The sequence below is a fragment of the Nannospalax galili genome, unplaced genomic scaffold (genome assembly GCF_000622305.1).
Source record: "Nannospalax galili isolate Female #2095 unplaced genomic scaffold, S.galili_v1.0 scaffold385, whole genome shotgun sequence".
Taxonomy (NCBI): Eukaryota; Metazoa; Chordata; class Mammalia; order Rodentia; family Spalacidae; genus Nannospalax; species Nannospalax galili.
The window spans coordinates 1,973,608-1,994,046 of NW_008354956.1; the positions used below are offsets into that span (position 1 = coordinate 1,973,608).

At 49.3% G+C, this 20,439-nt stretch overlaps 2 protein-coding genes across 3 annotated transcripts in view; both read right to left on the minus strand.

Moving 5' to 3' along the window:
• The window catches only part of Dmwd (DM1 locus, WD repeat containing), a 6,082-nt gene extending 5,860 nt beyond the window's left edge, over positions 1-222 (minus strand). The window contains exon 1 of the mRNA XM_029555525.1: positions 1-222. This exon is cut by the window's left edge and continues 257 nt beyond it. Coding sequence (XP_029411385.1) covers positions 1-130 — 130 coding nt within the window. The 5' untranslated portion in view covers positions 131-222.
• Positions 223-4,597: 4,375 nt separating this feature from the next.
• On the minus strand, positions 4,598-20,366 carry Rsph6a (radial spoke head 6 homolog A). Of its 2 annotated transcripts, XM_008852061.1 has the most exons (6): positions 19,741-20,366; positions 16,689-16,923; positions 14,199-14,960; positions 11,533-11,677; positions 9,944-10,061; positions 4,598-4,966 (listed from the first exon to the last, which is right to left on the minus strand). In XM_008852061.1, the coding sequence occupies exons 1-6, from the start codon at positions 20,364-20,366 to the stop codon at positions 4,729-4,731; spliced, it is 2,124 nt and encodes a 707-aa protein (XP_008850283.1). In that variant the 3' UTR covers positions 4,598-4,728. The 2 variants fall into 2 exon arrangements, with proteins under 2 accessions (XP_008850283.1, XP_008850284.1); XM_008852062.1 differs by lacking the exon at positions 14,199-14,960.
• Positions 20,367-20,439: the final 73 nt, after the last annotated feature.

A 20,439-nucleotide genomic window follows, 5' to 3' on the forward strand; every position in this document is an offset into this window, starting at 1 on the left:
TGCGCGGCGCGCCGTCGCCGGGAAGCAGCTTGTAAAAGCCCTCCCGAGTGCGGAACTGCGACTTGATTTCCGCGCACTCGCCCATGGCTGCGCCAGGGCCCGCGCCGCCCTCCGCGCCGCCCGCCGCCATCTTGGCCGCCTTCCCACCTCCCCTACCCAGGCCCCGCCGCCGCCCGAACGCCGGCCGCCGGTCCCCCAACCGGAAGCCGACGGCCTCGTGCCGGAAGGGGTAGGGTCGTCGTCTGGGAGACGCCTCCACGATTGGCACCTAAAGCCGGAAGCTAGACGAGCCCGGACCGTTGCTGAGGTAACGGTTCTGGGGTTATGGGCGGGGCGAAGATGTGGGCGTGGCCTTCGCGGCGGCCCACGACTTCTGGTTGGCTACGGGGCGCGGTTAATGGGTCCGTAACCACGGCGCTCTGAGAACCATTTGCCTAGCAACGGAGAAACCCTCAAAAGAAAGCCTACCTAGTGTCAATCCGTCTCACGATGGTACAGCTGAACCCACGTGATTCTTATGCTTTTAGTTTAGAAAAAGTTTTACGGGGCTGGAGAGATGGCTCCGCGGTTAAGAGCAGTGGTTGCTCTTGCAGAGGGTCTGGGTTCGATTCCCAGCACCCACACGGAGGTTAACAGCTCCCAGCACCCACACGGAGGTTAACAGCTCCAGGGGATCCCATAGCCCTCTTCTGATCTCCATTAGCACTGTACACCACCACGCCCGGCCTCTATTTTTTTTAATTTTTAAAAAATTGTATATGTGGGGCTGGAGAGATGGCTCAGTGGTTAAGAGCACTGACTGCTCTTGCAGAGGACCTGGGTTCAATTCCCAGCACCCACATGGTGGCTACGAACCATCCTTAACTCCAGTTCCAAGGGAGTCCGACGCCCTCTTCTGACCTCCTTGGCATTGCACAACTCAGGTGCATTCACAGAAATGCAGGCAACACACTCATACACATGAAATGAAAATAATAAATAAAATATTTTTCAAAAAAAGAATTGTATATGTATGTTTTGCCTGTATGTGTTTAAGTGCACCCATGTATGCAATGTCTGAGGAGGCCATTAGAGGGTGTCAGATTCTCTGGAAGCGGAGTTATGGATGGTTGTTAGTTGCCATGTGGGTGCTGGGAACCAGACCCAGGTCCTCTGCAAGACCAGCCAGTGCTCTTAACCACTGAGCCATCTCTCCAGACCCCTTACCAGTTTACTACCCTGGCCCTTGGTGTCTCAGACTGATACCTTAAAGTCTATCCTCCATCCCCAACTAGCACCGACTGACTACAGCATAGCCAAACATTTCTCCTCTACCTTTCTTGGTTCCTCCAAATACTCAAAGCCCCAGGGATTCAGGCTGATCACCTGCTGACTAGTGGCTGACTAGTGGTAAAGGCCAGGAACAGTTCCCCCTCTCCATGGCTTCACTGTCCTCAACAACCTCCTTCATCACCTGGCTTAGGGCAGTCTGCCTTTAATCCCAGCACTCCACTCCAGAGGCAGAGCAGGCAGATTTGTGTTTGATTGAGGCCAGGTGGGGCTACAGGGAGATGATCTCACAAAAACAAAAACAAAATAACCTCTCTCATCCTTCAAAACTCAAAACTCATCCCAAAATTTTATTGCTCCCTACAATGGCCCTGGGGGTCCCAAAGATCACAAGAGACTCCAAGTCTCCCCTCCCTTCTGTTCAGACTGCCTCTTCCCCGACACAGGTGTTCCCAGATTTTCTCCTTTTGTCCCCATACATATGGCCTTGTTTATTTGTGGCAGGGTCTCTAGCTGAGGCTGACTTTGTATGTACTGTGTAGCTGATGATAACCTTGAACTCCTGATCCTCCTGCCTCCACCTCTCCTGTGTTGGTATTACACCACCACTACGCAGTCTATGCAGTGCTGGGGATGCAACCAGGGCTTCATACAAGCTACACAAGCACTCTACCCACTGAACTCTATCCTCAGCCTACAGGGTTCTTTCTAAGCATGAACATGACCAGGGCCCTCCCTCCCTCAGAACTATCTGTGGCTCCCTACTGCTCTCAGGAGAGAAAGTGAAGCCCTCTGTGGTCTGGCCCCAGGCCACCCTCTTTTTTTTCTGTCTTGTTCTGCTTTTTTGAGACAGAGTTCTCACCCTGTAGCCCAGGCTGGTCTAAGACTACTATGTAGTTTGAGTGGCCTCAAACTCATGGCAATCCTCCTGTCTCCACTCTCATCTCCTTCATACTCGTTTGCCTTCCAGCCTCTGCACAGGCTTAGAGGCCCTTTCCAATTTTTTTCTTGACCCTTTGTCTTATTTAATTTCTATTGCTGTGATAAAAGCACTGACCAAAACCAATTTAACAAGGAAAGTGTTTATTTGGCTTACAGCTCATAGTCCATCATCAAGGGAAGCCAAGGCAGGCACTCAGGGAAAGAACCTGGAGCACAGACCATGGAAGAATGATGCTTACTGGCTTGCTCCCCTCGCCTGTGCTCAGCCTGCTCTCTTGCTTTCTTTTCTTTTTTTTTTCTTCTTTTTGTCTTTTCAAGACAGGGTTTCCCTGTAGCCCCAGCTGTCCTGGAACTCGCTATGTAGACCAGGCTGGCTTTTAACTCACAAAGATCCACCTGCCTCTGCCTCTCAAGTGCTGGGACTAAAGGCATGCGCAACCATGCCCAGCCAGCCTGTTTTCTTATACAACACAGGACCACCTGCCCAGGGGTGACACTACCCACAGTGAGCTGGGCCCTCCTGCATCACTCAACAATCAAGAAAACACCCCACAGACATGGCCACAGGCTTGTCCAATGGAGGAACTTCCTCAGTTGAGGCTCCCTCTACATACATGTGTCAAATTGACAACTGAAGTTATCCGGCACACCCTTTAAGAGTTAGGTCTTGGGGCTGGAGAGATGGCTCAGCAGTTAAGAAGACTGGTTGTTCTTGCAGGAGACCTGATTTGAATCCCAGCACCCACATGGCAGCTAACAACTATCTGTAACTCCAGTCTCAGGGGATCCAACAGCCTCTTCTGACCTCTGAGGGCATTGCACAACACGAGTGCACTTACCTACATGCAGGCAATACACATATACACATAAAAAGTAAAAATAATAAATTTAAAAAAAAGAGGTCTGAAGTCCAGCGTGGTAGTGCGTGCCTTTAATCCCTCTGGGGGGCAGAGGCCCACAGATCTCTGAATTTGAGGCCAGCCTGGTCTCTTAGCAAGTCAAAGCCAGCTGTGGCTACAGGGAGACCCTGTCTCACAAAGAAAAAAATAAAATAAAATAAAATAAAAGAGAGATCTGAGCTGGCGAGATGACTCAGAGCATTTGCGGCTTTTGCAAAGGACCTGGATTTGATTCCCAGCACTCATGTAGTAGAGCCCAAGAATCTGTGACTCTATTTCCAAGGGATCCTCTACCCTCTTCTGGTGTTTGTGGTGCACATACATATATACAGGCAAAATGTACACCTAAAAAATAAATAAAACCTTTAAAAAAGAGAGTTAGACCCCATGTGGTGGTGCACGCCTTTAATCCCAGCACTTCGGAGGCAGAGGCACAAGGGATCTTTGAGAGTTCAAGGCCAGCCTGGTCTACAGAGCGAGTTCCAGACCAGCTGGGGCTACAGAAAGACTCTGTCTCAAAAAGACAAAAAAAGAGAAAGAGTTAGGTCTGAGTCAGCCTGCAATAATACTCCCAGAACTTAGGAGGCAAAAGCAGAGGATAGCCATAAGTTCAAAGCCAGCCTGGGCTACATAGTGAGTGCCAGGCCAACCTGAGCTACGGTGTAAGACCCTGTCTAAAAAATAATGATAATGGTTTGATGGTTAGATGAATGAATGAATGAATGAATGAATGAACAAAAAGCATGGAGGCATCAGTGAGAGAGAGGGCTCAGGGTTGAGAAGGCTTACTACTCCTCCAAAGGTCTGGAGTTCAGTTCCCAGCACCCACATCAGGAGGCTCACAACCACCTGTAACTCTAGCTCCAGAGGCTCCAGCACCTTCTTTTGGTCTCCAAGGACACTGTACACACACATGGTGCACATAAACTTACACATATACATAAAATAAAAATATTTTTAAAAAACATTCAGGGATTTGAGAGATGGCTCAGCAGTTAAGAGCACTGGCTGCTTTTGCAGAGGACCTGGGTTCAGTTCCCAGCTCCCACATGGTGGCTAACAACCATCTGTAACTCCAGTTCCAGGGGATTTGATGCCCTCTTCTGACCTCTGTGAGCACTGTACAACACAGGTTTACATACATGCAGGCAATACACTCATACACATAAAATAGTAAGATTTTTTTGGAGGGTCTTTTTTGAGACAGGGTCTCCCTGTAGCCCCAGCTGTTCTGGAACTCCCTATGTAGATCAGGCTGGCTTTGAACTCACAGAGATCAGACTACCTCTGCCTCCCAAGTGCTGGGATTAAAAGCGTGTACTACCACGCCTGGCCCATAGTAAGATATTTTTAAAATATAAAAAAACAAAAATAAAAACACTGAAGTAACTAGGTCAGTGAATGTCTGTGTCCAGGAAGAACCCCAAATTCCTGGCTTTTTGTCTGAGTCAACAGGGTAATGAATGAACTCGTGACTCAGCTACTATGCCATAGGGGAATTTTATTTAGCACAGCTTCGGTCCTCTCTACCCAGGCCCTGCAAGGGCAGCCAACAGGAAAATATAATCATAACTAACTATTTGAAGGTAGAAAGCCTGTAGGAAGGAGCTTGGGGAGCTCAGTCTTCCACATCCTCCTCATCTTCCTCCTCCTCATCTTCCTCCTCTTCCTCGGCAGCAGCCAGGGCCTGCTCCTGGGCAGCCTTCAGGGCCTGCTCCTCCTCCACTGTGGGATCGCTCATCTCCATGATCTCTGGGCCACTGGTGTACTCCTGCTGAATCAGTGCTGGCAGGGGTGGGTTGAAGTTCTCTGGGCTGTACTTGTGACCCCAGCCGATATAGAGGTTCTCAAACTTCCTAGAGGGATAGAACATGGGCATAGCATGATTGTAGTCACTTGGAGTCAGATGAAACTTCCCCACCAGGGTTTTCTGTCCATCTGTCCATTCTTCAAAGCTTTCCTAAGCGCCTGTGCTGTACAGGCGGGATCTAAAGTGGCCATGACAACAGCCGGAGAGACCATCTAGCAATTGAGGGAACTGAACTTAGTTTTTCTGTATGTGTTCATCTATGCATGCGTGCGTGCGTGTGCGTGTGTGTGTGTGTGTGTGTGTGTAGGCCAGAGGTCAATCTCAGATAGTGTCCTCCATCACTCTTCACTTTCATGGTTTTTGTTTTTAAATCAATGTGTATGAGTGTTTTGCCTGCATGTATGTAAGTGTACCATGTTGTGCAATGTCTGCAGAGGCCAGAAGAGGGTGTCAGATCCCCTGGAGTTACAGGCAGTTGTTAGCTGCCACATGGGTGCTGGGAACCAAAACCAGGTCCTCTGCCAGTGCTCTTAACCCATGAGTCATCTCTCCAAACCATGTCCCCCTTTTTTTGAAAGAGGTTCTCATTATGTAGCCCTGGTTGGTCAGAAACTCACTATGTAGACCAGGCTGGTCTCAAACTCACAGAGATCCACCTGCCTCTGCTGGCATTAAAAGATGCGCCACCATATCTGACTCTCCACCCTGTTTTTTTTATGTTTTTTTTTTTAGTATTTTTATTTTATGTGTATAAGTGTATTGCCTGCATGTGTGTAAGTGCCCATGGAAGTCAGAATAGGGTATCAGATCCTCTGGAACTGGAGTTATGGACAACAGTTGTTAATTGCCATGTGGATGCTGGGAATCAAACCTGAGTTCTCTGCAAGAGCAGCCAATGTTCTTAACCACTGAGCCATCTCTCCAGCCCCTCCACCTATGTTTTAAAACAGCTTCTCTTCACCAAGCCTGAAGTCTTCTATTTTATAGTACTGGCTGACCAGTGAACCATCTGTCTCCATCTGCCTCCTCTACAGCCGGGGTTACACATGCACACTGCTGCCCCTGGCTTTTGGAGCTCAGGTCCTCATGCTTGGGCAGCAGGCCTGTCACCAACTGGGTCATCTCCCCAGTCCCTCATGTTTTCCGAATCTATTGGGTCTTGGTTTCATATTGTGAATTTCATTGCTCCTTCCCTTTCTTTTATTTATTTTGATTTATCTTAGGTATGAGTGTTTTTGCCTACACGTAATTGCACCATGTGTATGCAGTACCCACGAAGGTCAGAAGAGGGCATAGGATACCCTGGAACTGGAGTTACAGACAGTTGTTAGCTGCCACATGGACGATGGGAACTGAACCCAGGTCTTCTGCAAGAGCAGCTAGTGCTCTTAACCACTAAGCCATCTCTCCAGCTCCTCCCTCCTTCTCTTGATTTTTGATCTCATTCCTAGGTAGTCATGGAACACATCTGGCATGATTTCAGTCCTCTCACAACTTTACTGAGCCTTGTCTGATGACTCAGTTTGCCTTGTCCTGCAGTGTTTCTGTGGACACTTGAGAAGAATGTGTGTTTTTGCTGTTGTTGGGTGGAGTGGGTTTTATTTCATTTTAGTTAATTTCAATTTTAAAAATAAAACTGATAATTTGGTTATTGGAAAACCTCCAAGTAGTCCTGGAACAATTTGGTCCATGAACCTGTTTTTTCTTTCTCCTTTTTTCTCTTTTTTCTCTTTGGGGGACTGTTTCACCATGTAGCTCAGGCTGACGGTTACCTGGAGATCCTCCTGCCTCACCTTCAGTGCTGGGGTTATAGGTATACATGTACATCAAAATGTCTGGCTAAGCTTAAGGGGTTTTTCTGTTGTTGTTGTTGTTTGTTTTTGCTGGCCTGAAATTCACTATGTAGACCAGGCTGGCCTCAAACTCGCAGAGATTGAACCCAGGGCCTCCTACAGGCTACATGTGCTAGATAGTTTTAGTTGTCCACTTGGTACACCTGGGAAGAGGGACCCTCAAGTGAGGCATTTCCTCCATGGGACTGGCCTGTGGCCATGTCTATGAGGCATTTTCTTAATTGCTAATTGATGTGAGACAGCACAGTCCATTGTGGGCAGTGCCACACCTTGGCAGGTGGTCCTCAATTGTATAATAAGGCAGCTGAGCAAAGGCCAGCTGTATTAGTCACTTTTCTGTTGCTGTGATAGAAACACTGACCCAAGCAATTTATAGAAGGAAGAGTTTATTTGAGCTTACGGTTCCAGAGGAATTACATTCCGTCATGACAGGGAGGCATGGTGGCTGGAGGTGGCTGGAGCAGGAGCAGCAGAAGCTAAGCTCTCATCATCACACAGGCACAGGAAGCAAGAGAGCAGCTGGAAATCTGGCAAGGCTTAAGAGCTCTCTAAGACCACCCCCAGTGACGTACTTCCTCCAGGATAGCTACACCTTGTAAAACCTCCCCAAAGCAGCACCACCATCTGGGGACAAAATATCTAAATACTTGGAGCCTATGGGGCATATTTTCATTCAAATCATCACATTCCACCCCCTGGCCCTATCCCATAGGCTCATGATCATATAAAATGCAAAATGTATTTAGTGTAACTTTAAAAGTCCCCATAGTCATTATCAGTCTCAATACTATTCAAAAGTCCACAGTCCAAAGTGGACTCAGGTAAATATCTTAACTGTAAGCCTCTATAAAATCAAAAGGCAAATTACATACTCCCAACATAAAGTGGAACTGAATACACATTACCATTCCAAAAGGGAGGACTGGAGGAAATACTGGATCAAAACAAGACCAAAAACCAGCAGGATGAACACCAAATCCAGTAGCTCCATGTCTGACTTCTGGGACTTCCAAAGGGCTTAGATGACTCAGCCTCTCCAGCTTTGCTGCGTGCAGCACACATCTCTCTCTTAGGCTGGTACCACTCCCTGTATGCAGGTCTTCTTGGCAGATGCCTCACAGCTCTGGCATCCCGAACGTTTGGGGTCTCCATTGCCAACCAGGCTTCAGCTTCACAGCTTCAGGCAGTGGCCTCTCAGGGCCTTCTCTAGGCAGAGATACCCCTGCTGCACACTGCCAGGCCTCAGCGGCTCTCTGAAACCATGAAGGAAGAACTGATGACCCTTCACTCTTGCATCTTTCATGCCTCTAAAGCCAGCACCAGGTGAAGGGAAGGACACTGCCAAGTTTGACTGCCAGTTTGGGGTGGACTCCAGCCTGCTTTATCCAGTTTAGAAGCTTTTCTCTTCAGTGGCCCCTGCAGCATTTTCCTTTCACAAGTTGGAGGCTTAGCTGGGTGTGGTCTTGCCCTGGAGGCACTCTCACCACTGTTTGTGTTTGAATCTCTAGGCCCCTCCTTAATCACTTTAATCTCCTTATCAAATGATCCTCTCCAGCACATGCCCTGGCTCCATCTTCCTAGCGCTCGTTTTCAATCCATCCTGTACATTCTGTATTTCTTTCTGCCCCATTTGCTCTTTTTCACTGTAAATCTGTATAATATTCCCCATTAATAGCTAGAATAGGGAGTTGGAAAAAGTCTAATCTCAGACAAGATAATAATAGATAAGAATGTGGTTAAAGTATCAAGTGTCCATGAAATCCTTTCCTGCCGAGTTCCTACCTTGGGCTCCCTGATGAAACTAAATAATGATGATGCAAGCCAAATAAACCCTCTCCTCCCCAAGCTGGTATTGGTCAGAGTGTTTTGTCACAAAAATGGAGAAACAAACTAGAACACTGGAATATAGGCTCAAGCCACTAAACCCTGCTCTTAGTTTTGAGCACAAAAACCCAATAAAGCAGTGAGTATTCAAACTGCAAATGGAAAGGCCCTGCCCTCTGGTGGCCAGAGTGGATAATGTAGTCAGGCTCTCCAGGCTGTGCAGGACTGGGAGCCCCTCTAGAGAGACTTGAATGACATACTGCAGCTGGCGGGGGTGACTCAGGCTAGTCCTTCAAGAACAAGGAACAGGAATTCTGGTAGGGAAGATTTCTTCCCCATAGAGAGAATATCTTTACAATAGAAAGAGTTGTTTAGGGACCCAGGACAGAAATTTGACTCCCACCCCTGTTGTAAGAGGGCTGGAAATCCAGGTCTACATCCTACAAGTGTCATGTGACCTTGGGCCAGTCCCTCATCCCTCTCTCATCCAGGAAGCTCACACCCTTGGTTTGGGATATGATGGTCAGCAATGGGCTCTGGCTGTGCTACCCAGGCTGGCTGTGAACTGTGTCCACAAGATCCTCCTGCCTCAGCCTCTCAAGTAGCTGGGTGTGCTGGACAGCTTTAGTTGTCAACTTGACACATGTGGGTAGAGGGAGCCTTAACTGGGGAACTTCCTCCATTGGACTGGCCTGTGGCCATACCTGTGGGGCATCTTCTTGATTATTGAGTGATATGTAAAGGCTCAGTCAACTCTGGATGGTGTCACCTGGGCAGGTGGTCTTATGTTGTATAAGAAAGCAGGCTAAGGGCTGGAGAGATGGCTCAGTGGTTAAGAACACTGGTTGTTCTTGCAGAAGACCTGAGTTTAAATCCCAGCACCCACATGGCAGCTAACAACTGTCTGTAACTCCAGTCCCAGGGGATCCAACAGCCTCTTCTTGACCTCCATGGGCATTGCACAACATGGGCTCACTTACCTACATGCAGGCAATACAGGCAAACACATAAAATAAAAATAATATATATATTTAAAAAACAAATCAGGCTGATCGGGGTCAGTGGAGCAAGCCAGTAAGCAGCTTTCCTCCATGGCCTGTGCTTCGGCTCCACCTCCAGATTCCTGCCCTGAGTTCCTACCTTGGGCTCCCTGATGAAGCCAAATAATGACAATGTAAGCAAATAAACCCTCTCCTCCCCAAGCTGGTATTGGTCAGAGTGTTTTGTCACAAAAATGGAGAAACAAACTAGAACACTGGGATTATAGGCTTAAGCCACCAAGCCCTGATTGGTCTTGAGATTTCTTATTTTATCCCCCGTGGACCCTCTGGGACAGAAAGACGTACTTGCCAATGGCATAGGCATAGGCCCCTGGCCAGAGGTTTGAGCGCACCACTGCCACTGAGTACTGTGGGCTGAGGCTGCATGAGAGGTGGGTGGTCCACGGCGACAGGTGCATGATTTCTGTAGTGGGGATGAGAGGGGCAGTGAGGTCAGGGGGTCCCCAAGTCCTGTCCCGTCCCCCCACCCCTGGGGCATGCAGAGAGAAGAGAGAGGAGGAACTCTGCAAAAGGCAGGAGCAACAACTAATAGCATGGGATTTGGTGTTGGAACCTGGCCCCAGGGCCTCTCTCTCCTGGTGTGTCCCCAGGAAGCCTGTTCACCTGCCTGTGCCTCAGTGACTATACCCAGGAAATGAAGATGCTCATGCCACCTGGCAAGGTAGCAAGTAAGGCCTAGGGAGCATGCTGCCTGCAGGGAGCTATGGGACTCTTCTCTCAATCCAGCTGTGCATTTTGACCAGGATGCTGAGGGGCAGTGCACAGGCCCTGGGCTGTATGTAGCCCAGTCTCCTTTCTCTTCCTCCAAGTGCCTCAACCTCAGGGAATTCCTGTCCATTCACACAACATCCTGCTCCCAGCCTATTTCCCTTGGCAGAGCTCTTTATCTCTCCCAAACCCAGGTAGGGCTCAAAAAATCATATCCCAGCTAGGTGTAGGGGAGCACACTTATAATCCCAGCACTCAGAAGGCTGAAGAGAATCAATGAGAGTTCAAGGCCAGCCTGGGCAAAGAGACCTGGGGGCTGGAGAGACAGCTCAGCAATCAGGAGCACTGGCTGCTCTTGCAGAGGATCTAGTTCAGTTCCCAGCACCCACATGGCAGCTTACAACTGCCTGAAACTCTAGTTCCAGAGGATCTAGGGCCCTCTTCTGGCCTCTGCTGGCATTGCATGAAATGGTTTCACTTACATACATGCAAACACTATACACATAAAAAAAAATTTTTTTTAAAAAGAGATCTGCCTCAAACAGCAATGCCCATGACAACCCCCAAAATAAAAAAGGAAAGAGACCATATTCCAAGGTCACTGCAGTGTACCAGATGTGGTTTATTGACAGTATGAACACAATCTCCCAGCCCTGTGAGAAAGGCAGTGTCCTAATGCTCTTTTTTTTTTTTTTTTTTTTTTTTTTTTTTTTTTTGGTCTTTTTGAGACAGGGTCTCCCTGTAGCTCCAGCTGTCCTGGAACTCACTATGTAGACTAGGCTGGCCTTGAACTCACAGAGATCCTGCCTGCCTCTGCCTCCTGAGGGCTGGGATTAAAGGCATACACACCACCACACCCAGCTATAATGCTCATTTTTTAATTTTGTTCTTTTGGAAACAGGGTCTCATGTAGCCCAGGCTGGTCTCAATACTATTATGGTACCTGTGGATGACCTTGAACTCCTGATTCTCCTGCTTCTACCTCTCAAGAGCTGGGATTACAGGCTTGTGCCACCAGACCCAGCCTGATGCTCATTTTATATAAGAAAAAGCCACTGGGGCTCAGAGGGTGTGAGGCACCTGTGGCCCAAGGATCTGCTTCACTCCCTTTCCCACCACCCGCTCCCAGACTGGCCCTGCACCTGCCCCAATCCATGGACTCTTACCTGCATCTTCCGAGAGAGGGGTCAGAAGCGGGGGTCCGACCTCCTGCTCCACCTCCTCCAGCCCCTCATCTGCCTTCTCTTCCTCCTCCCCCAACTCCTCCTCCTCCTCTGTCTTCTGCAAAGGGTTCACCCAGGTACAGCGGCCCTGAGGGTGCAACAGGAAGGTCAGGCGGCACTCTAAGGCACAGTCTAGCCTGCTAGGGGAGGAAGTGAAGGGTCAGGTGGGACACTCGAACACTGATCCTGTCCTCTGGGATCCAGGAGTAGTCGGTTAGTCTATGGGACAGGAATAGGCTGGGAGTTTGTTGTGAGCTGGGGGCCCTTGCCTCCCAGTGACAGAGACTCCTACTCACTCAGGAGTCCCAGATTCAGTGTACACTGGGTGTTGAGACACCTTTGTGAGGAGAGAGACCTCAATATTTCTCTCCTTGGGTGACTGCTGCATTTGCTATCTGTGAAGTGGGAGGGTCACCTGTGCCTCCTTCACTGGGTTGGTATTGGGTTCAATGGTATCCTCAAGACAATGAGCACACGTGTCCTCCCTCCCTCCCTTCTTTCTCCTCCCTCTCTCTCTCTCTCTCTTTCTCTCTCTCTTTCTTGTACTGATGATCAAACCCAGGATTAGGGAAGTACTTACTACTGAGGCAAAGTCTTGATACATAGCCCTGGCTGGCCTGGAACTCACTATGTAGACCAGGCTAGCTTTGACTCTGCAGTGATCCTTCTTATTCACACTCCTGAGTGCTGGGATTATAGGTGAAGTACCATACTTGACTTTTTGTTTGCTTACATGTATTTGATTGTTTGTCTATTTATTTATTTAGTGTGTATGTGTGTGGGCACGCCTATGCACAAATGTGGAGGTTAGAGGATAATTCTCAGGACTTAGTTCTCTCCTTCCACCATGTGGGTTCTGGGTTCTGGGTTCTGGGGATGGAGTGCAGATCCTCAGGTTTGTCAACAAGCACCTTTTATCCACTGAGCCATCTTTCTGGCACTGTTTTTGGTTTTGTTTTGTTTTGTTTTGAGTCAGGGTCTCACTACATCATAGCCTTCGCTGGCCTGGGATTCGCTATGCAGATCTCTTCTGACCTCCATGGCATTGCACAACACGGGTGCATCTACCTATATATTTTAAAAATATATGTGTGTATGTGTATGTCTGACTGTGGGCTTGTGCATGTAAGCACAGAGGTGCCCACAGAGGCCAGCAGAGGATGTTGGATCCCCTGAAGCTGGAGTTACAGGCAGTTATGAGCACCTGTCATGGCTGCTGGGAACTGAAGCCTGAGTCCTTTTCAAGAGCGGTATGGCACTCTTAACCACTGAGCCATCTCTCCAGCCCCAATGAATGCTTCTTTTAAAAAAATATTTATTATTTTTATTGTATGTGTATGAGTGTATTGCCTCATGTGCATAAGTGCACCCATGTCATGCAATACTCGAGGAGGTCAGAAGAAGGTGTTGGATCTCCTGGAACTGGAGTTACAGATGGTTGTTAGTTGCCATGTAGGTGCTGGGAATGGAACGTGGATACTTTGCAAGAGTAGCCATTAACCATTGAGCCATCTCTCCAGCCCCATGAATGCTTCTTAAATAATGAATGAATGAACAGACACTTGTGTAGCATAGCACCAACTCCTGTTTCCTCAACGATGAAATGGGAATGGTATTTGTCCTAATCTCAAAGGAGTTAGAGTTATTTTAGTTGGCTATGGTAGCTTAAACCTGAGCATGTGCGCACAGGCACACACAATAAATGCATGAATAAATTAAAAATGAGTTAAAAAGTTGTTAGGCCCCAGCATCTTCTTGGAATTACTAAACCTGTGGCTGAAGTTGGGACCCAGAAGGCGTGCAATCCAACCTCCTGTCCAAAATCCAAAAATCATAAAAGCCTTTGTTCTACGGAAGAAAAAAACTACTGTTAGGACTAGTTACTGTAGACACTTTTCTGGGAAATTACTCTGCAAACAGCCCTGACCTGTGCTGATAAGCGATGACTCCAGTTTCAAGCAGAAATATCCATGTGTTTGCATTCTGACCACAGTGCTGCCCTCACCTGACCTGTGTCCTAATGAGTGGTGTGTGTGCCCAGCTGCTTTTTATAGTCTGAAAGATCCAGAGACCCAAACCACACCTGATCCCAAAGCTTCCATCAGGAGATTATCAACTCATTCCTGTCAACCAATTCAAGGAAAGAAGGAGGGACAATTGGATAGGTGGTTAGATGGATAGATAGACCAGTAGGTAGATGTGTAGGTGGCTAGACCAGCAGTTGAATGTTTGAGTAGATGTATGAGCAGATGGATTGATATGGATGGGGAGATGAACAGGTGAGTGGGTAGATGGATGGGTGGATGGATGGGTGGGGAGATGGAGGGATGGGTAGGTGGGCAGGTGGATAGATGGGTGGATGAGTGAATGGATAGGTAGGTAGTTGGGTGGATGGGTGGGTGGGTTGGTGGATGATGAGTAGGTGGATAGGTGGATGGATCCGCAGATGGATGAGTAAGTAGATAATGGGTAGGCAGAAGGGTGGGTGGAGGGACGTCGTGGAGCACAGCGGCCAGCAGAGGGCAGCAGCATGCTCTCATCACGGGGGTTCCCTGTGCCGGCTTGGGTGGGGTCCTGGGCTGGGCACCGGGATGCAGTTTGTTCCTTACCTGTGGCAGGATGTGCTGCATGTGATGAACCCAGTTAGCCATAGAGTCTACGAGCTCCAGCACGGGGATGCCCTCAAAGTCGGGGTTCTCCTCGAAGGAGTCGCGTCCCGCGCCGCCCTCCTCCTCTTCATCCCCCTCCTCCTCACCGAACTGATAGAAACCGAGCGGGCTGATGTGCGTGGCGGCCGAGATGCGCGCGATTTGCGCGCGCAGGTAGTTGGCCTCGGTGCCAGGGAAGGGCGGGTAGCTGATGACTGGAGTGTCTAGGTAGCCGGTGAAGAACTTCTTGATCTTGCGGGCTTGCACGATCTGCACAGGCGTGACGTGCGGCAGCCGTGTCCATGGCCGGCCCGGTTCATTGCACACGAAATACAGGTACTTGTTGGCGCCCGTGCGGCTGTCCTCTTTGGGGATGACGGGCGGTGGCTTCCACTGTGGCTTGGGCACCGGGTCCACCACCTTCTCCTCGTCCTCCTCGCCCTCCTCCTCGCCCTCCTCCTCGCCGTGAGCCTCCAAGACCTCGCCCTCCATCATCTCCTCCACCTCCTCCTCCTCGCCCTCCCGGAACTCCACCTCCGCCACCAGATAACTACGGCTCAGCCCCAGGATCTTGCCCCAGAAGCGGCACGTGTGGATCGGTTGTTGCTCCACCAGCTGCCTCAGGGCCAGGAAGATGCGGAAACTCTCATCTGAGCTCAGGCCCACGCCTGCCTGCTCAAAGTAGAATGCAGTCTCCATCATATTGGGCACCGGGCTGTCGGTCTGCAGAAGGATGAATGGATGGAAGGTTGGAAGGAGTGCTTCTCTCCTTCCTCCATATGGGTCTGGGGGATGGGACTCAGTTCATCAGCTCTGGAGGCGAGTACTTTGACCTGCTGAGCCATCTCACTAGCCTTCTAGCTTAAAGCCAAGAAACCTCAGCTGTGCATGCCACCAGTTTTAGGAATGTTGGTAGGGAGGGTGTACTTTGATGGGAAAGAGAAGATAAACCCACAGCAGGGGAAAGTCCTTTTCTCACTCATTTTTCCCCCAATCTTTTTTTGAGGCAGGGTCTCCCTGTAGCCCCAGCTGGCCTGGAACTCAATGTGTAGACCAAGCTGGCCTTGAACTCACAGAGATCAGCCTGCCTCTGCTTCCCTAGTGCTTGGTTGGGACTAAAGGTCTGCACCACCACTCCTGGTCTCCTTTTCTCTCTTTAAAATTTTTTTTTTATTATTTTTAAGATTTTATGTATATGAGTATTTGCCTGCAGGTATGTAAGTGCACCATGTGCATGCAGTTCCCACAGAGGGCCAGAAGAGGGCATTGGATTCCCTGGAACTGAAGTTACAGGGGAGAGGTGCCATATAGAGCTGGTGAACCCAATCTGGGTCCTCTGCAAGAGCAACCAGTGCTCTTAACTGGTGAACCATTCTTCAGCTCCCTCATCTTCTCTTCCTGACTGAAATGGGGGATGTGAAGCTTGGAGTCACAGCAGCTCTTTGGGGAACCAATAGACAATGCATGGCTGACAATATCCTATACCCTAGTAGTGATGTGGGGGAATGTGGAGCTGGTCCTCAGGGACACTGCTAAATTGCCGTTCCTATCTTAGCCTTCCTGTTCTAGCAGACAGAAACTCCTCTGTTGGTGATGGTCCGTCACTTGCAACCCAACGCACTTTAAATGTTCCAAGGAGGTGGGCCTCCTGGGATCAGGCACTCTAAGGGGGGGGGCTTCAAAGTTACTTCATTACAGTGTGCTCATGAGTGTGTGGGTGTGTAGATCAGAGATAACTTTCAGGAGTCAGTTATTTCCTCCACCATGTGGGTCCAGGAGATGGAACTCAGGTCACCAGTCTTGGTGACAAGAGCCTTTACCCACTGAACCATCTCACCGGCCCATTATTATTATTATTATTATTATTATTATTATTGTTATTATTATTATTGAGACCAGGTTTCACGCTGTAGCCCAGCCTGGTCTGAAACCTCTTTGTGTAGCTCAGGTTAGCCTCAAACTTACAATCCTTTTGCTTTAGCCTTCATTCAATTCTGGAGACAAAGGACTATCAATCTAAATCTTCTGAGGATGCTAGAATGTTCTTGGGTTGTGGGTGGCAGAGTTCTTAGCAGGCTTTAAGTTATAAATGGGGAAACTGAGCAGAAGGAAAGAAAGCAATTGGTTCCTAGTTCAGAGACTGAGAGGCAGCGGGTTATCACAGAAATATGTTTTCAGGGAACTGTTATTTCCTGAGGGTGTTTCTGTTGCCATGAACAGTATGGCATCCTGAGTCAGCTTTCTAAAACAGGGTTGAGCAGCTGTTTCTTTTCTCCCAAGCATTCCTTGGTGTCCCAGATACTGCTTATGTGGCTTTCAAGGCCCTCTGTCCCTCTCCACACTCACACACAGTAGACTCTGTAGTCTTCCTGTTCTAGACCTCAGCACTAACTGTGACCATTGATGGTCTCATCAACCCCACCTCCCGTCCCTCCCCACCAGCCCACTCACCACCTCCTCTTCCATTTCCTGTTCGCCCTCTCTTCTGCCACCCCTGCTGAACAGGGCTTTCTGTTTCTCTGCCATCTCGTAGGTGGGCTGCATTTCAGGGTCATCCCAAAGGGTGTCTAGCTTGGGGTGGAACCATTCCCACTGCATGGTGCGATTCAGAGACTCCAGGATGGACAAGGGGTTCTCAGGCCTCTGGTTCAAAATCTTGGTCAGCAGGTTCACCAGGTGTTCGTACCTGCGTCCAGGGAGGAGTTGGAGGTGGGGGACATCACTCAGTTCACTGAGCCTACAGCTGTGTGGCTGACCCTGTATCTACTGCTGGAGATACAGGAGGGAGCAGAAAATGTTCCTACCCTGCTGAAACTGACATGCTGATTATGGAGGCAGTCAGCTATATACAGTCAGCATGGAGTGCTAGTATCTCTTCCTTCCTCCCTCTCTCCCTTCTTTCCTTCCTGTTTCTCCTTCTCTCCCTCCCCACCCCTCTGAGGCAGGATCTCATGGAGCCCATGCTGGCCACAAACAAGAACATCTGGTTAAACTACTTCTAATTTAATATTGTTTTAGTGGTCACAGCCAATGTAATAAGGCATGAAAAACAAAACAAAAAAAATAAAAATAAATAAATAAATGGGATTGGAATGGAAGCAGCAAAAGTGTCAGGGTTCCTAGCCGGGATGGGGGCAGGTGCCCAGCATGTAGAGGAGGATTGAGAAGGGAGAGGAGGCCATAGTGAAAACTACCCCTGTGGCTTCTGGCCAGCTAATTCAGGCACCAAGCTGAGACTTCAAGAGCAACACTGAATCCTTACAATAATTATGACCCTCATTTTCTAGCCGAGGAAGGCGGACTTAGGAAACTTGAGGTCGAGACACAGCAGTTTTTGAAACCAGGCTGGTCCGATCCCAAAGATCTACATGTGTTCTTCTGCTGTGTGCAAACCTCTTTGTGAACAGTCTGAAGTGTGGTGGGGGACAGACCCTCCTTGACACTGGGAAGATAAGGAGAGATATGACTGGTCTGGGGATGTGGGTCACTGGTAAGGTGCTTGCTTAGCATGGGTAAAATCTTGGGTTCAAACCTAGTACCACAAAATCAACAAAAAAATATCTCGGGCTGGAGAAATGGCTCAGGAGTTAAGAGCATTTGCTGCTCTTCCAGAGGATCTGGTTTTGATTCTCAGCACCCACACAGTGGCTCACAATTGTCTACACACACTTGGTGCTCATATACTCAGGCATACACATACACGCCAAAGAAACGAAATAAATCTTTTTTTTTTTTTTTTTCCCGGAGCCGAGGACCAAACCCAGGGCCTTGAGCTTGCTAGGTAAGTGCTCTACCACTGAGCTAAATCCCCAACCCCATAAATAAATCTTTTTTAAAAAAAAATCTTTTAAGGGGCTGGAGAGATGGCTCAGCAGTTAAGAGCACTGACTGCTCTTGCAGAGGACCCGGGTTCGATTCCCCGCACCCACATGGTGGTTACAAACTATCCTTAACTCCTGTTCCAGGGGACCCCAAAGCCTTCTTCTGACCTCCGTGGCATTGCACGATACAGGTACACTCACATACATACAGGCAATACACTCGTACACATAAAATAAAAATATATTTTTAAAAATCTTTTAAAAGTGTGTGTGGGGGGGGTGCACAGGCATGGTGCTGCATGCCTTTAATCCCAGCACTTGGGAGGCATAGACAGGCAGATCTCTGTGAGTTTGAGTGTTTGAGTCTCTGTCTCAAAAAAAAAAACCAAAACCAAAACAACAACAAAGGGAGGGGTGGGGCTGGAGAGATGGCTCAGTGATTAAGAGTGTGTACTGCTCTTGCAGATGACTGGAGTTCAGTTCCCAGGACTCATATCAGGTGGCTTACAACTGCCTGTAACTACAGCTCCACGGGATTCAATGCCCTCTGGATTCAGTGCCAGAGGTACTGCACTCATATATGCACAGAAACACATGTACACATTCTTTTCTTTTTCTTGTTTTTAAACAGAAACAGGACTAATTGCCTGCATGGTGGTGCACGCCTGTAGCCCAGCACTTGGGAGGCAGAGGCAGAGGCAGGCAGATCTCTGTGAGTTCAAGGCCAGCCTGGTCTACATAGTGAGTTCCAGGACAGCTGGGGCTACAGGAAGACCCTGTCTCAAAAACACACAAAAAAAGAAAAAATTAAAAAAAAGCAAGTTCTGAAAGTGGGAGGGATGGAGTCAGCTTTGCTCTTTAGGCAGACGCATGGCTTCATCAGCCTGGTTTCCTCCTACTCTCCCTCCTTGGAGCCCAGACACACCAGCCTCCTCCTTTTCAAGGCTGTGCTGTACCCTGTGTCTGGGACCACTCTTCTATCTGGAAGTGCCCTTGCCTCGACTCCCTCAGGTCCCCAAACAAAATGAACCCCATTGCCAGGTGTGGAGGAGCATGACTTTAACCCCAGGAGAGGAGGTTGGATCTCTTTGATTTACAAGCCAGCCTGGTCTACAGAGCAAGTTCCAGGCCAGCGAGGGCTACAGAGTGAGACCCTGTCTCCAAAAACAAAACCCCCAAATGCCTTCTCCTACCCCCTCACTCCCGTCACCTGAACCCATCAACCTTGCCTTGTCTCTTGTTTATAGTCCATTCTCTATAAGGGACCTAAGGGAAGGGGGAAGGGTGAACTGACTCCAGCTCAGTGGCTCTGGGAAGATTAGTTTAGTGGACAAGAGGGCCTTGGGAGCCAGATGCCTTGTCCTAGAATGTTGGCTGTCCTGCATCTTGGCTGTGTGATATTAGATAAGCAACCTAACCTCTCTGGTTCAGTCTCCTGTAAAAATACGCTCAGCTGCTGTACTAATCTCAGTGGTGACTAGATGTCAGGGAGGAATGTGCACCACTGTGTCAGCTCCAGGTACTATTTCTTCCCCAACTCTCCTGGGTTAGCTGCCAAAAGTGATTGGCAGATGCAGTTAAAGAGTCAACCTCCCATTTCAGAGACCCTAGGGCCTTAAGTAACCTTGGCTAGGGCCCTTCCTGGCCTGGTCCCCACCTTTCCACCTCCCACCCTCTCTCACAGGCTGAGGTTGCAGTTCACACTGGTCTGCAATAGGTAGGCCTTGGCGTTCTGCACTGCCAGCTCACGGGGTTCGGGATCAGGGACCTCTCCCATGAAGGGCATGAAGCCCAGATCAGAGGGCCCTAGGAGGAGGGCAGGGTCATCCCTCAGGTAGGGCCCGTGCTGGGTGGCCTGGCCGAACAGCTGGTCTTCTCTCTGGTACATGCTGAACTGGCCCATGAGGTTGGTGCCCGGGTCCTGGTAGGTGGACTCCAGTTGCTGGAGGAAGAGGCCCTGGCCCTCCAGATACTGCTGCATCATCCCACTCTCGTCCAGGAAGAACTGCTGTGACGGCGGGAACTCCAAGGAAAAGCCAGCCGGGTAGCTTGGGCTCCTGGGCTGGTACTCTATGCCGCCCTCAGGGCCTTCCTCGGCCAGGTTATCATCTTCGGTCAGGCTGGCCCTCTGTGTCCAGGGGATGTCGGGCAGGGGTGCGCCCTGACTGCTCTGCTGCGGAGGTCTGCGCAGCACATCCTCCAGGATGGTGATCAGGGGCTGCGAGGCCTCCCGACTGCGCCTGTCTGAATTTTGGGAAGTCTTTGGACTCTGGGTAGAGGGGTCAGGGTTGGGCGGTGGCTCCCCCATGTCTTGAAAATGGGTGTGAACAAGAGAAGCCGGCCACTGCGGGGGTCCCAGCACCAGTAGCACTAGGCCGTTA